General features: G+C 42.6%; 1 protein-coding gene across 2 annotated transcripts in view; it reads left to right on the forward strand.

Annotated features, from left to right (window-relative positions):
* The window catches only part of DOCK5 (dedicator of cytokinesis 5), a 133,156-nt gene that overhangs the window by 54,076 nt on the left and 63,773 nt on the right, over positions 1-15,307 (forward strand). For both annotated transcript variants that reach the window (XM_048513582.1, XM_048513580.1), the window contains 9 exons: positions 212-308; positions 2,822-2,970; positions 4,360-4,495; positions 5,816-5,973; positions 7,338-7,419; positions 9,166-9,295; positions 10,695-10,767; positions 11,824-11,963; positions 14,267-14,392. In XM_048513582.1, the coding sequence (XP_048369539.1) occupies positions 212-308; positions 2,822-2,970; positions 4,360-4,495; positions 5,816-5,973; positions 7,338-7,419; positions 9,166-9,295; positions 10,695-10,767; positions 11,824-11,963; positions 14,267-14,392 (1,091 nt within the window). The remainder of the gene's footprint in view (positions 1-211; positions 309-2,821; positions 2,971-4,359; positions 4,496-5,815; positions 5,974-7,337; positions 7,420-9,165; positions 9,296-10,694; positions 10,768-11,823; positions 11,964-14,266; positions 14,393-15,307) is intronic.

The raw sequence follows: 15,307 nt of genomic DNA on the forward strand, positions 1-15,307 counted from the left end.
CTGCTTTTCGTTTTGACTTCTTCTGAGACTCCGATTGATCCTTAGTTGTTAATCACCACTGAGCGGTTGTTGTTTTTTTTAAAAATAAGCTTTTGAATTATTCTTATATTTTTATGTTTTTAACAGATGTGATGCTTTGGGGCATCTGCTTTGACTGAAGACTGTGGGAGTGTTTAAAATTATCTTGTGTCCCCCACCCACTTTTTTCCAGACAAAATGAAACAGTAATTCCTAGTGAGCTGCCTTTAGCCCAGGAACTGACTTCTACTCTTCGGGAATGGGCAGTTATCTGGCACCGGCTGTATGTGGTGAGCAGGGACCCTCTTCTGTTTTGACCTTTGGTTGTGGAGGAGTGACATTGTGCCTTGAATGTTTAGAGAATTTTACATCACAAGGAGTTGGAAAAGATACACAAGTAGTTGGTACCACTGGATTCAACTGTTCAGTTTTTCAGAGAATTCACTATAGAAAATGAACTTGGTTGGCTTTTTCCAACATAGGGAGGGAGGGAACATTGTGTTAAATTATCTTGTGCTCAGTGTAAGAAGTGGATCAGACCAAGGATCATCTCATCCAGGGTCCATGGGAGGAATCCCAAGCAGTTGACTGAATTCTAGGTAAACTGTACGAAATTGACTGTGGTCTACAGTTATGAATCATTGGCCAGTTTTCTGCCTACGGAAGCTTTTCCCAAAAAGTGGTGAATCCCATGTTTAGATTGTTGTGTTTGCTATTGTGATGCTTCTCTCTCCCATAGCCCAAATATTTCCATAGTGTCTCAGACAAGGTTTTCTAGTTCTCTACAATCTTTTCCTGGCAATGTACTATTCATCAGGCTTTCTCAGTGGGGATTATTTGAAAAGCAAGGATTAGAGACATCTTTGTTTCCTCTCTGCCAGGGCCACACTGACTCAAGGCTGCTTGATAAGTCACCAGTGTAAACATAGTTAAGCCACAAATGAACATCACGACCAGCTGGTATGCTCTGCTGGAATAAAAAAAAGCATTTTGTGTGTTTTTAGGTCAGCTTTCTTTTATAACTTCCATCCTGATTGTAGCTGGAAGAAGAGGAACAAGGAAACAAGACAAGTGATGAATCACAACCTTTTGGTGTATACTTTGATGCCCTGGCATGCCGAAACTGACAAGGGGTGGCATACAAAACCTTGCCAGTTGGCCACAGCTGGGGTGTTCTTTTCTCTTGAATTAAGAGACAGCAGGGAAAACTATGAGCATGGCTGGTAGGATAACTTCCCAGACCACTTGTAATTATTGATTTATGTTTATTACGGTATGGTGTCTGTTTTACTGCTGAACTGGGAATGGGGAATCGCATTAACTCTTCCTTAGTCCAGCCAACATGAGGTTTGTGGGATAGCTTCCCAACCCCCATGTCCGCTGTGGCTTGCATTTGTGATTTTGAACTAGCAGCGGTAGCAGTGTCTGCAGTTAGGATCAGAAATTCCTGTCCTTGACTTAAAAACAAGGAAGGACTTCCAAAATCCCAGCAGAGGCTCAATTTCTCCTGCTCGCTGTCCTCCTTTTCTTTTCCCATTGGTTTTCCTTTAAACCCAACTTAAGTCCAGCTAATGAGAGCCAATCCAAAGGAAGTTTTGAGACACATTTGCAAAATATACTTCGTGGTAAGCCTCCAGCATGTGATGGAATGAAGTCGCCACAGAAAAGCCCCTGCAAGGGCTCCCTTATATGCTGGTAATGTTCTGCAGCACATTTTCAGTACATCTGGCAAATGCCAGACTGTAGGTCATCTTTAAAGCAGCCTAGTTTTGTATAGCCAACTACAACTCAGTTTTGTGTAGTATAAAGTTTCTTTTAGATTTTTAGATTTAGGATAGCATTCCTACAGCTATCAGTATAAATTGCCAAGCTTTGCCCAGCTTGGCCACAGCTGTGATTGCTTACAGCCCAGGGACCATAAATAAGGGTGCCAGATTACTAGTACCCAGTAGAATGTTAACTCCAGCAACCAGTGAAGAAAGCAAGGTAGCAACAGAAAGAAATAAGGTGCTTTTGAAATGGTGCTAATCTAAAACTTATGATGAGATATAGCAACTTAGGTGGAGGTGAGGTTTGCTTCAGCATGAGGAGTCAAGGACAGTCAGACTGCTGTAATAGAAATAGAATTCAGATTGATTGGCAAACAAGGAAATGGGAGTCTTTGCTCATAAGCCCCTGTTCTCCAAGCAGTTCATGGTAGTAAGTATATATCTACACTCATGTTATCTTCACCAAGAACCCCGTGAGGTAAGTTAAGCTGAGAGGTAGGAATGTGTCTCAGGTTACTCTCTGAAGTTCATGGCAGAGCATGGATTTTGAATCTAGGGCTCATTCCACACATGCAGAAGAATGCACTTTCAAACTGCTTTCAGTTCTCTTTGAAGCTGTGCGGAATGGCAAAATCCACTTGCAAACTGTTGTGAAAGTGGTTTGAAAATGCATTATTTTGCGTGTGCAGAAGGGGCCTAGGACTCCTCTGTCTTAATTCAAACTGCTGTGCAGTACACCATGCCAGCTCTCCAGTTCAGTGTATGCACAAAAAGCAGCAAGAAAGACATATAAATTGTCAGAATTTAGCTCACAGGGGCTGGATATTTGGGGGCACAGGGAGGAAAGAGAATGGGAAGTTGAAATCGGTTCAGTTTGGTTGGTGATTCCTCTGAGATTCAGTGCTGGAAGTTTGTTCATTTTCAAGCGGTGCTGGTTTTTGGGTAACAGGTTCCTGAGACCTGAAGAAGACTGTGAGCACATTCTGGCGTTGATGCCTTCTATTTATCCCCCCGCCCTGCCCTGCCTCTGCTAGGACAACAAGAAGACACTCTTTCGCCAAGTGCAGCAGATGACCTACAGCCTGATTGAATGGAGGTCCCAGATACTTTCAGGTACCCTCCCCAAAGATGAGCTGGCTGAACTCAAGAAGAAAGTCACAGCTAAAATAGACTATGGCAATAGGTAAGTTATCCATTAGGAAGGCCTGTGAGCAGTCATGAGAGAGAACAAACACATTGGAAATGTTATCCCTGTGCTCCCTTTGAAAAATATCTCCCCCTTCAGCAATCTAATTTTCCAGTGGCTTGACCAGTCTATCAAACTAAGACTGAGGAGAGTAGGTTTGAAAATCCATCTTCAGCATGGCAACCCAATACACAACCCTGGACCTTATCACTTTCTCTCTGCCAAACCTACCTCATAAGGTTGCTTTGAGGATGAAAATGGAGGAAGGGAAACCTTGAATGCCATCCTGAACTTCTTGGAGGAGGGGCAAGATAAGCATGTATCAATACCTTGGGAAAAGGAATACCTAGTAACTGACTGAGATGCATTGGCTTGAATCTGAAAAGGGAAAACTAATAGCTTTTTTCGTTTTGCGCAAGGATTGTGTGTCACCAGTTCCCATCCTCCTCCAGAAAAAATATCACTCTGGGAGGTTTCTTGACCCTATGAAGGCAGTTTTGGAGCTGCAGATAGGGAAGGAAGGAAATCAGCAAATCCTCTGCCAAACCCTCCCCTGGTGTGGTGGTAGGATCTTTGGATCCATTCCACTGCCTTCGCATGGCTTATTCTTCATGTTTCGTAGCTGTTATGTTTTCCTCCTGACTACTGAGAAATATTTCATAAGTTCCAGCCTGCTGTTATGTGATCCCAAAGAAAGGAACTTAGCTTGCAGATACCAGTTTGTCTGATCAGCACAATTTATTCCAGTTGCAGAAAGTGAATGATGGCTGGTTCTGAACTTTTATGAAGGGTAGAATTTTACATCTTTTAAATTAAAAGAACATAAGAACAAGCCAGCTGGATCAGACCAGAGTCCATCTAGTCCAGCTCTCTGCTACTCGCAGTTGCCCACCAGGTGCCTTTGGGAGCTCATATGCAGGATGTGAAAGCAATGGCCTTCTGCGGCTGTTGCTCCCGATCACCTGGTCTGTTAAGGCATTTGCAATCTCAGATCAAAGAGGATCAAGATTGGTAGCCATAAATCGACTTCTCCTCCATAAATCTGTCCAAGCCCCTTTTAAAGCTATCCAGGTTAGTGGCCATCACCACCTCCTGTGGCAGCATATTCCAAACACCAATCACACGTTGCGTGAAGAAGTGTTTCCTTTTATTAGTCCTAATTCTTCCCCCCAGCATTTTCAATGAATGCCCCCTGGTTCTGAAAAAAATGCAGTTGAGTTTCCAGTAAGATATTTTCAGAGGGAGGATCCTTAAGAAAATATGAGTACTATGTAACCCTGAAACCATTTTTTATCTACCTCTGGTTTAATTTCCCCATGAGTTTTCATTTTCAATCCATTCTTTTTATTCTTGACTATTCTCCTTGTCATCTTGGGTTGTCACCAGGATCTTGGGATTGGATTTGGTTGTTCGAGATGACACTGGGAATATCCTGGATCCAGACGCTACCAGCACAATTGCACTCTTCAAAGCCCATGAGACAGCATCCAAAAGAGTCAATGAAAGGATTCAAGAGGAAAGGGTTTGTATTTTAGTTGGGGTTTTTTTATACCTGCTCACTGGGAACCAGACAACTACCACACTAAGTAATTAGCAAACAAAACTCAAAGGTGTGTTGGGTGTGAGTGTTATGGTCCAATTGAATAAATATGAAGCTGAACCACCTTTCCAGCATTACAGCATCAGGTCATTTCACAATTACAATGCTTTTTTGTTACAACAGTTTGTTTTCCCAGAATGAAAATTGACTCTAACCAAGGGATCAAACTTAGACATGATGTCAGGAGAGTCATAAAAAAACATCTGTGGTTTGTTTGTTTTTTTCCCCAAGGTTTTCTTGGCTTGATCTAGATTAGGACTGTGGTTTAGGGGGAGAGAAATAGTTAACCCTCCCATTTTGACCACTTCCTTAGTAGGCTGTCCTTGATAATTGCTGTTAGATAACTATACCTGTATCCCTCCCATCCACCTTACTCTGGGTCAGCTATCTGCCATTTTGGGGGATAGCGGATGGTGAAATGGGGGAAGTATCAAGAACTCATAAGATATGTGTCCTGAACAAGCAAATGAGAGATCTGGCAGTGAGGTAGTCTATTTGGGGATGGGGAAATGGCACATGAATGAAGGGGGCAATCCCCCAATGCTATAGTCCTAGTTCGACTCTCTTCCCACAATCACCTACAGTTATTCTTTGCAGTGAAAATTTTTGCAGGAGATCAGTTCACAGATCTCCTGACGCCATGTCAAGTTTGGCCCTGAGTGGAAAGGTCTCAAAGGGATCTATTCATACAAAACCTGGTTAACTAGAATAGGGGAAGTGGGAGGGCATACATAGACCTTCCAACTACCTTTTGAGGAAAGGTTTTTCCACTGGTGTTCATTTTACCCCAACAACACTCCAATGAGGTAGGTTAATCTGAGAGAGCACAACTGTGCTGAAGCCACCCAGCGGCCATCATGGATGAATGTGGATCAAACCCAGATATTCCCAGTCCTAGTCTGACCCTCCACCTCACTACATTGTCTAACATCTAGTGAAGCAGGTTGCAAGCTTAGAGACTGCACTGGTTCTGTCTGAAAGTGTGGGGGAAAGGGAGGGTCATGGCCATGACTGTGACTACTTCATTGGGAAGAATTCCCTTGGTATCCATCTGGCTCCTGACTTTTGCCTGGCAATTATGTATGCTGAAAAATTCTGAACTAAATGAGTGGGTTTTTCGAACAGGTTGTCTTCTTGAGGTCTGTTAGCTTGTCTTTTCCCCCCCTTCTCTGTTATGTCTTCCCAATGTTTCTCAAAGTTTGCTTGTCTTTTTCTTCTTCTTTGTTATTGCCTTTTCAACAGACCCTCCAGCAAGATTTAGGCCTGCGGGGACAGGCCATTTTCAGCAGCACCCACACCTACAGCCTGTATGTCAACGTCAAGAATTTTGTCTGCAACATTGGCGAGGATGCGGAACTACTCATGAGCCTTTATGATCCTGACCAGTCCTTATTCATCAGGTGTGTAAATGTTGAAAGTGTCTGAAGGATGAAAAAGACCCCTTTCAAGCTACAACACCTTATTTAATGCCACTGTTTCAATATCATCTGCACACAGTTTCAAATGGGCACCCTTGTTAGTCTGTAATAACAGGTCACAATTTGAGTCCACTAGCAGCTCAAAGACCAACAACATTTTTCAGGGTTATCAGCTTTCAAGAGCTAAAGTTCATGTTGTGAAAAAGTTAGCTTAGGCTCACAAAAGTTTATAACCTGGAAACTTTTGTTGCTCTTCAAAGTCTTTTTGGACTCAGATTTTGTTCTTTGGACAGACCGTGTCTCCCAGGCAGCTCCCAATAATCTAAAAACCATAAATAAAGGATATTTGCTGGATAATAGTGGATGAAGAATAACGATACTAATGGTTGTTTAACAGTTGGAGTAGATGGTAATGCTTTAAAAAAAGCACAGTGTGAATCTTAAGGTAGGCCAAAAGCTTGATCAAACAAATTCATTTTAGCAATGTATTGTCAAAGGCTTTCATAGCTGAAATCAAGCGGCTGTAGTGGATTTTCTGGGCTGTGTGGCTATGATCTAGTTGTTTTTGCTCCCAGTGGAAACGGGCAGAAACGTTAGGAGCAAAAATGACCAGACCATGCAGCCTGGAAAACCCACAACAGCCATTTTAGCAACTTTTTTGAAGAAACCAAATATGCTTCTTGAGGGAGGATGTTACATAACCTTGGTGCTTTCACCAAAAAGATCCAAGTTCTATGTTACTACCTATTGAACCTGTGGTGGTGGCAATACACAAAGCAAGCCCTCTCCAAATTATCTTAGTGTCTAGGTAGGTTCATATTGCAGAAAATGGTTTTTTAAGTATTCCAGCCAAACTATGAGGAGCTTTAAAGGTCAAAACCAACAATCTGAACCCAAATGGCCACTCCCCTTCAATGATGTGCAACTCTCCTTTGTGCCAGAGAATTGTATTTTGGAACTTCCCAATGAATTGTGCCTCCATGAGTCTAGGTTTTTCTGCCTTTGATGCTGAGGCAAATCTTTCACCTGAGGTGGGTGCCTTTCCTTGATTCCCAGGATGCCTGCTTTGAACAGGTGGTTCTTGAAACCTGTGAATTGCATTGCTTCCTGGTTTTCTTCAAAAGCACCTGAAGTTTTCTTTCACAGTCTGTGCCTCAGTGCATTGTTCCACTGGACAAAATAACTCATTAGCTGCCCAAGACTTTTTGTTTTCCACATATTTAAACTTTAGCGTATGTATATTGAAGTCCGTGAGATTTCTGAATAAACCATGTGTAGGATTGGGCAGCGTGTGCAATAACAAATGACATAAAAAGCAAAACTGGGCTGGTGTTTGTTTCTTGTAGTGAAAGCTATCTGGTTCGTTGGGGAAGCACCGGAATGCCAAAAGAAATTGAGAAGCTGAACAATCTTCAAGCTGTCTTTACAGTAAGTCCTTTTCTGAAATTCCATCCCAACTCTGACCAGCTGGTGTTCTAATTGTTCTTAATGATTGTTTTATTACTTCTGCCGTGAATAGCAGCCATGAACTTCCTGCAGTGACCCAAATGTATAGTCAACTGGTTGTCACGCCACTTAGCCAATACAATGCCCTGGCAAGATGTTTTGGACATGTCACTTGGTAGTAAAAAGGTCACTTTGACATGTGGTCACTTACTTAATTGTGGCCCGCTAACCAAGATGTTCAGGTAGTTTGGTCTGTAGTCATTTTAAGAACAAAAAGGAGATTTTAAGAATGACCTAACCTGGAGCCCTTAAAAAATAGTGGCTGCTAAGGAAAGTACTTCCTAATTTGTTATTCTTTAAATCGCAAAGGGGCCTGAATCTTCTGGCTAAAAACACATCTGCCAGTTTCATTTCAGGTTCCTGAGCTCCATGTCTAGGGGCTGGACTCCTCCAGCACACTAATTGTACAATGTCATCAATGTCAACTGAAGTCAATGGAATTAGAAAAATCTAAATCTGTTAAGGATTGCACTGTAAGAGTTTTCTGCAAGGGCATTGCGAATGAAATTGACCATGGCTTACCTCACCATTGAAACCTTTTGTCAATTTCATCTGCTGTGCATGGGAGGAACATTCTTAGGCATGTTTTAAAGATAACCTTGGTGGGCAAAAAGAACTTCCTCATGGAAATATGAATACCCTCAGAGTCTGACTTAAACTGTGCTGCCATGTATATAGTGCTGCTATACTTGCATCATTAGAACAGCACTGCTAAGCCTGCCTGGTCTATGGATCTCTGGCATGCTAAATGCACATGAGATTTTGTGCATGCTGCTTTAAAAGCAACATATTGTTAACTTCCTTGTACCCTGAAGGCTGAAACTGAAAATAACTCTGCTCAGCTTCCCTGTGTGGTATGTTTGTGCTGGATGCAGATGATACAGTCATTAAACAGTATTTAGTAGTGGGTGGTTAATTATTCACACTCATTTCCTGGCTCGTTGCTGGAAAGTTTTGCAGCAGGAAGAGATGATAAAAGGTTGTAGTGTGGTATGTCCAACCACCTTGGTCTGGTCTTCTGCTTGGGGTTGGTCCCTACTATGTAGTTTTTGCAGAGCTCTGAATAGACCAGGACAGAATTCATGCACAAAATCATGTCACACAATGTTACTTTTAAAAAATCTTGATCACAGAACAACTTCATAAAGTTACGATAGCTCTGGAAAGATGTTCACACCCTCTGCTTTACATGCAATGAATCCCACCCAGCCTCAGTCCCAGGCTCTGAAGCTTAAAAAAGACATTGGATAACTAGATGGAGAAAAACTTCTATTTAACACATAAGAGAGGTGCTGCAATTCAGAGTAGACCTTGGTCAATACTAGGCCAGAATCCCACCTGAAATATCTGAATATTTAGAAATTTTCAGAGCATAGACACTGGTGGGCCAAGTTCTGTTCCAGCATGGTGTAGTGGTTAAGAGCATGTGGACTGACTCTAATCTGGCATGCCGGGTTTATTCCCCACTCCTGCACATGCTGCTTGGTGATCTTGGGCTAGTCACAGTTGTCTCAGACCTCACCTACCTCACAAGGTTCCTGTTGTGGGGAGAGGAAGGGAAGATGATTGTAGGCTGCTTTGAGACTCCTTTCAGTTCAAAGTCTTCTTCCATAAATTATGATGATGTAATTCAACTCTTGCTTACTTTTGGAATTATTGTTCTTCCAGGACCTCAGCAGTTCTGATTTGATTCGTCTTAGAATCAGCCTGGTGTGTCAGATTGTGAGAGTGGGCCACATGGAGCTTAAAGAAGGCAAGAAGCATACCTGTGGCCTGCGGAGACCCTTTGGAGTGGCAGGTAAGAAGACCTATGGTGATTTAGAAAGCTGTTTTCACTAGAGAGTCCTAAAAAGTTGATAGACTCCATGGGCAGCAGTTAAAGGGCTGGATAAAAATCACAGCTCTACCAGTTTATATTAGAGACTGCTAACCTAGTAAGACTCCCAGTCTTTTTTGGAGGAGATAACCAGAGTTGTCTGAATTTGCGGCATTTGTAGAATTGCTGCACTAGGGCGGAATCTGATCTCAGCAATTATATTTGGCATCCTTAGGGCTGCCCTTTTAAGGTTTCCAGTCCTTTTGAGATTTCCCCAGTCCAGTTTTCCATTACAACACATTTGCTCCAAATAAAGTAGTCCCTTACAGTGTGAATGTCACAGCATAATGCTTCTCGGTTCACTGAAAATGCATTGCTCATAATTTTATAAATCTCAATCAGCCCCTTCCCTTTCACTCCATGTGATCAATAGCAGATCAGAGATAGAACATTATGGTGGTTAGCTTTGAATGCCTCTTCTCAAAGACAAATTCTGGGTGACCTGAAACCTGGCCTCTGTTGATCTGTCTGTTAGCTGGTCCAATATCAGGTTGATTGCTGCACTTTTTCTGTATGTGTGATCTCAGCTGTGCTAGCTACATATCTATGGAAGGAGGGTGAAAGCTACCAAGACAGAGTGCCTTGAGAGAAGGAGCTGGCAATAATTTTTCCTGCTCCTCACTGTTTGAGCTTTGAACTGAAACCTGCAGCAACAAGACCCGTAGGGCTTGCAAGGTGCTATGGTTGTCCTGTTGTGTCACAGCAGACTTTCACATCCCTTTCAGGAGAATCTTTTACCAGCTAGAATATGAAAGCTGTCAAATATATAATAAAAACAGGACAGTGAATGATAAAAATAGGTGTCCAGTGACAACTTACAGACTACCAAGCATAAGCTTTTGTGGACTAGAGCCCCAAACCAGTAGTGTGGTAGAACTAAAGCAATAAGAAAAATCAACACTGGCACTGCAGCCACAGGCAAAACAATGCAATTTCTGACAGTGCAGCATGACTTCAATAAATACAATGTGCAAATCAATTCCCAAGGCCCTGTGCTTGTGTAGAGAAATAGTCATGAGGGTGGGGGTGAGGAAACTGTACTGAGGGGATGTACAAAAGGTCTTCACTTTTATTGCCTGCAAATCAAGTGTAGTTGATTTGCACATTGTATTTATTAAAATCACACAGCACTGATAAAAGTTCCTGGTTCATGGCTAGTGGGCTTTGCTTGGCTGTGCAGATCACAAACTTTTTGGACTATCCGTATGGTTAACCTTCATCATTCAGGTTGCTTGGGTTCTTATCCAGTCTTGGCTTCAGTAGGTTAACTTTTTTGTTGGTCCCTATCTGTATGATTGACTGAAACCTGTCTACTACCTAGTGATGGACATAACAGACATCATCCACGGGAAGTTGGACGATGAGGAAAAACAACACTTCATTCCCTTTCAACAGTAAGCATTTTGCATTCTAGCAACTTTGGCACTGCAGTTGGATATGGAGTCTTGGCTAGGTCTGTGTCACTTTTTCTGGAAAAAGGAAAAGCAGGTTTGTAACTGCAAAGGAAGACTTCAATGTGTGGACACTGGCATCGTTTCCAGAGGTAGAAAGGAATGTGAGTGTGTAGCCTTGCCCGTAGAACAAATAGAAGCCAAATATGCAATGCAAAATAAGCAGATCTGTCCAAGGAAAATCCTTCTGGATCAAATTGAATGAATGAATAAAGCATTTATTTATACCCTGCCACATTTGCACACCAGACCCAGGTTGGCTTACATCAAAATGCAATCCAACAATATACAATGCATATAAAATTAATTTAAAATAATAAATGTCATTAACATGTCACTAAAATAATACCATCCCTTTACAGTTATCAACATTTCTATAGTTGGTCCATAATCCAATCCTGTCTAGAGGATGTTCTGAACTGGTAGCCACGCAATAGTGCTTGAGGTCCACCAGCATTCTGGCCTGTGTTCAATCTGACATTTGGAAAATGTTGTTCCTGGGGGTCAGCAGATGCTCAGGAACAGCAATCAGGGTTAGGATCAGGGAAATGGTTACCATCTCTTAAGAGAATTTAAGTGCCCTTAAGTATTTGAAATGTGACTGAATACAGGTCAGTGTTTCCCATAGTGACTACCCCTATGTTTCCGGGAAATCCTGAAGCAGGGCAAATGGCTTTCCCCACAATGGCATTCAGAGATATATTCTATCTGCACCATTTTTTCTGGATCTTTATATCTTTACATATTCTAGTCTCTACATGTTCTGCTCTTGGCTCTTAAGAGATTGTTTTTCAAATTATGCTCTTAGTCATCACAAAGGCAGAGAAAGCCTAGGCAATCTCACTTACTACCATAATTCAGACTCAGGCAGGTGCCTCCCAGCCTTCTCTTTAAACCATTAAGCTTTAGGTGAGAACAGGTAGACCAGGTCTTGTGTTTACATCTGAGATTGAAGATTCTGACTGATTGGAAGTTCACTTCTGTTTCTCTGCTTGGCAGGATTGCCATGGAAACATACATCAGACAAAGGCAGTTAATGGCTCCCTTAATAACATCTCATGTGATTGGAGAGAATGAGCCCCTGACCTCAGTTTTCAACAAAGTCATCGCTGCAAAAGAAGTGAATCACAAAGGGCAAGGTACACACATCAGAGGAGAAGACTGTTAAAATCTTCCAAAAGTGTGTGGGTGTGGGAACAGTGACAATGGGAAGGGGTGAGGGAGTCCACCTATTAGCAAACAAATGAATTGTGTAGGGTGGTTCAGTGATCCAAATCATTGGATTTGGATTATTTCAGAAAATTTCATGACTGGATGAAGACCAACATGTTGACTTGACTCAACTTACTACTAATGTTAACAAGGGCAGACAATTCCCTCCTGTGTCTGTTGGCATTTGTTGGATAGGCTGTGTATCTAATAAATGGGGTGGGGTGTGACTCTCAGTAGCAGAGCACCTGTGTGGCCTGCAGAAAGTCCCAGATTTGCCTCCTGGCATCTCCTATAAAAGGATCTCAGATCACAGGTGAAACAACCCTTCTTTGCCTGGACAGCCACTGCCAGTCAGGGTACACATTACTGAGTCAGAAGCACCAATGACTGTATCATACATTCACAGGTACATATGCCAAGAAAATGTTTGGCAATTTTGAAAAGGAAGCCATAACCGAAGTGGTTAAGAGCAGATGGGCTCTGATCTGGAGAACTGGGTTTGATTCCACATAAGCAGCAGACTTATGGGAAGGGGTGAGGGAGTCCACCTATTAGCAAACAAATGAATTGTGTAGGGTGGTTCAGTGATCCAAATCATTGGATTTGGATTATTTCAGAAAATTTCATGACTGGATGAAGACCAACATGTTGACTTGACTCAACTTACTACTAATGTTAACAAGGGCAGACAATTCCCTCCTGTGTCTGTTGGCATTTGTTGGATAGGCTGTGTATCTAATAAATGGGGTGGGGTGTGACTCTCAGTAGCAGAGCACCTGTGTGGCCTGCAGAAAGTCCCAGATTTGCCTCCTGGCATCTCCTATAAAAGGATCTCAGATCACAGGTGAAACAACCCTTCTTTGCCTGGACAGCCACTGCCAGTCAGGGTACACATTACTGAGTCAGAAGCACCAATGACTGTATCATACATTCACAGGTACATATGCCAAGAAAATGTTTGGCAATTTTGAAAAGGAAGCCATAACCGAAGTGGTTAAGAGCAGATGGACTCTGATCTGGAGAACTGGGTTTGATTCCACATAAGCAGCAGACTCTTACTGGTGAACCAGATTTGCTTTCCCACTCCCACATTCCTGCTGGGTGACCTTGGGCCAAGGAGTCTGTTGTGGGGAGAGGGAGGGAAAGAAATTTGTAAGCCACCTTGAGTCTCCTTACAGGAGAGAAAGGTGGGGTATCAATCCAAACCCTTCTTCTTCTTCTTCTAAAGGATGAAAGTAGCAGTGGGTTTTCCCCTCTAAACAAGAGTTGTGAAGCACTTTTTAAAGATGGGATAGGATCAAGTGAGTCCCACCTCATCAAACCAAGAAGCCTAATCATGATATGAGAGCCACCAAGAAAAACTCCAAAAGTAAGTCTCACATGATGCCAAATTGAGTGTAACTTTCCAAGATCTTTCGGATGCTTCTGGAAATATGTCCAGACTTCTTGGGCTTGCTTTTAGTTGGACTCATTTTGTCAATTGTTTAATCCCACTTAAGAAAAAAAGTACTTTTGGGAGCACATATGTGAAGTTGATCCTGAAACATAGTTCCTCGTCTGTAACTGGCACCTTCTTCAAGTTCCCACTACAACTGCTGGCTGAGTTAGTTGGCTGATTTGAGAGATGCAGAACAAAGTCAGGTGTGAGTGTGACTTTTGCAGGGAGATGGGGGTTCAGCAGGATAGTATCTATTCTGGACATTTGCAGCTGCTTTAGAAAATTCTAGCTGTTAGTCCATCTAACTCAGTGTTGGATACTCAAAGTATGAAGCAGAGAAGGGTGTTTCCCTACAACTGGATATCCTTGAACTGGAGATAGCAGAGATTGAACTGTAAACCCTGTGTGTATCATACAGTCATGGCAGAGAAGGGTCTTTCCCAGCATCTGATTTCCTGGCAAGGGATTGGTACTAGAGTCTTTGACATTCAGAGTATGTGCCATATCAGGGCAACACGGGCCCTTCTTACTACATGGAGGGTCAAGGTCAGGCCAGGTGATTCCAGTCCTTAAAGCAGGGTCAGTTCCTGGAAAGCATGTGGGTTCAAATCGAGTTCCAGCTCTTTTACATGAAGTATATCAATTTCAAATTATCAAACAAATGAAACCAGCATTGCAACTACTATGGGAGGGGGGATTCCAGGGGAGGGGGAAGTTTTGTATAGTTACCATCTTTTCCAATAGTGTTAATGTCACAATGCATTTTTCCCTTCCCCCCCCCCCCCCCTTCAGGTCTCTGGGTTTCACTAAAGCTGCTTCCTGGTGATTTGGCTCAGGTTCAGAAGGACTTTTCTCATCTTATTGACAGATCAACAGCAGTGGCCCGCAAAATGGGATTCCCCGAGATTATTCTTCCTGGTGTGTACTTTATTATAAACAGGACCAACTAATGTTTGTCTGGTTTCTGTTGCCATGTTATTTTATTCTTCCCTTCCTCCATGAAGCTTAGAACAGTATACAGTTTTTGTCTCTGATTTATCCTGACAGCTACCCTAGAAGAAAGGGGCTATTAATCAGTCAGCAACCTTTGTGTCTGAGAATTTGAACCCAGGCCTTCCTGGTTTAAGATTACTGAGAGCTCCGTATGGATCGATGACTGGGCAGTGGAAGGAATACATTTTCACAGTACAAGGAATAGTTTAAAGCAATCATTTCCAGACCTTACCACCTGAGCTGCAAGCATATGATAGGAAGTTACATGACATCAATGTTTCAGAACAGGATGGAGTTATGACACTGGTAGCAGACCAGGAGAACCAAGGGTACTAAAACATGAGGAAGGGGTAAGAGCAATGGAGGCATCCTTTCTACCATGGAGTAACTGCTCCATTGAATATGTGTACAGAGAGACAGGAAGCATTACACCCTTGCTGTTTGTATAAATGTGCTAATAGCAGGTCTTGCCAAAAGGCAGTGGACGAATGCCACCTTGCAGGGGCTCATGGCCCTCCAAATGCCACAGTATGACTCATCTGATTGTCCTGATCCACCATTTGAAGATCACTGCTGTAATGCACCATGGATGGGCACCCACAAATTCATCAGCCAAGTTGCAGGGCCAAGCACCTGATCCCTTTGGCAAGAAGGATGCGTAGCATTTCATGTTGCCTCTCCCAAGTCCCCATCTGCAAGATATCCCTGCAGTTACTGCAAACAAGGTCCTCTCATTGTGCCACCACCTTTAGAAGTAAAGTGGGTGACAGCCAAAGGTGGCAACCCAGCAGTCCTCCCTTCAGTTTTTGTGGATGTACATACAAGGTCACCTTCAAATAT

Source organism: Sphaerodactylus townsendi, linkage group LG12 (genome assembly GCF_021028975.2).
Source record: "Sphaerodactylus townsendi isolate TG3544 linkage group LG12, MPM_Stown_v2.3, whole genome shotgun sequence".
Classification (NCBI taxonomy): Eukaryota; Metazoa; Chordata; class Lepidosauria; order Squamata; family Sphaerodactylidae; genus Sphaerodactylus; species Sphaerodactylus townsendi.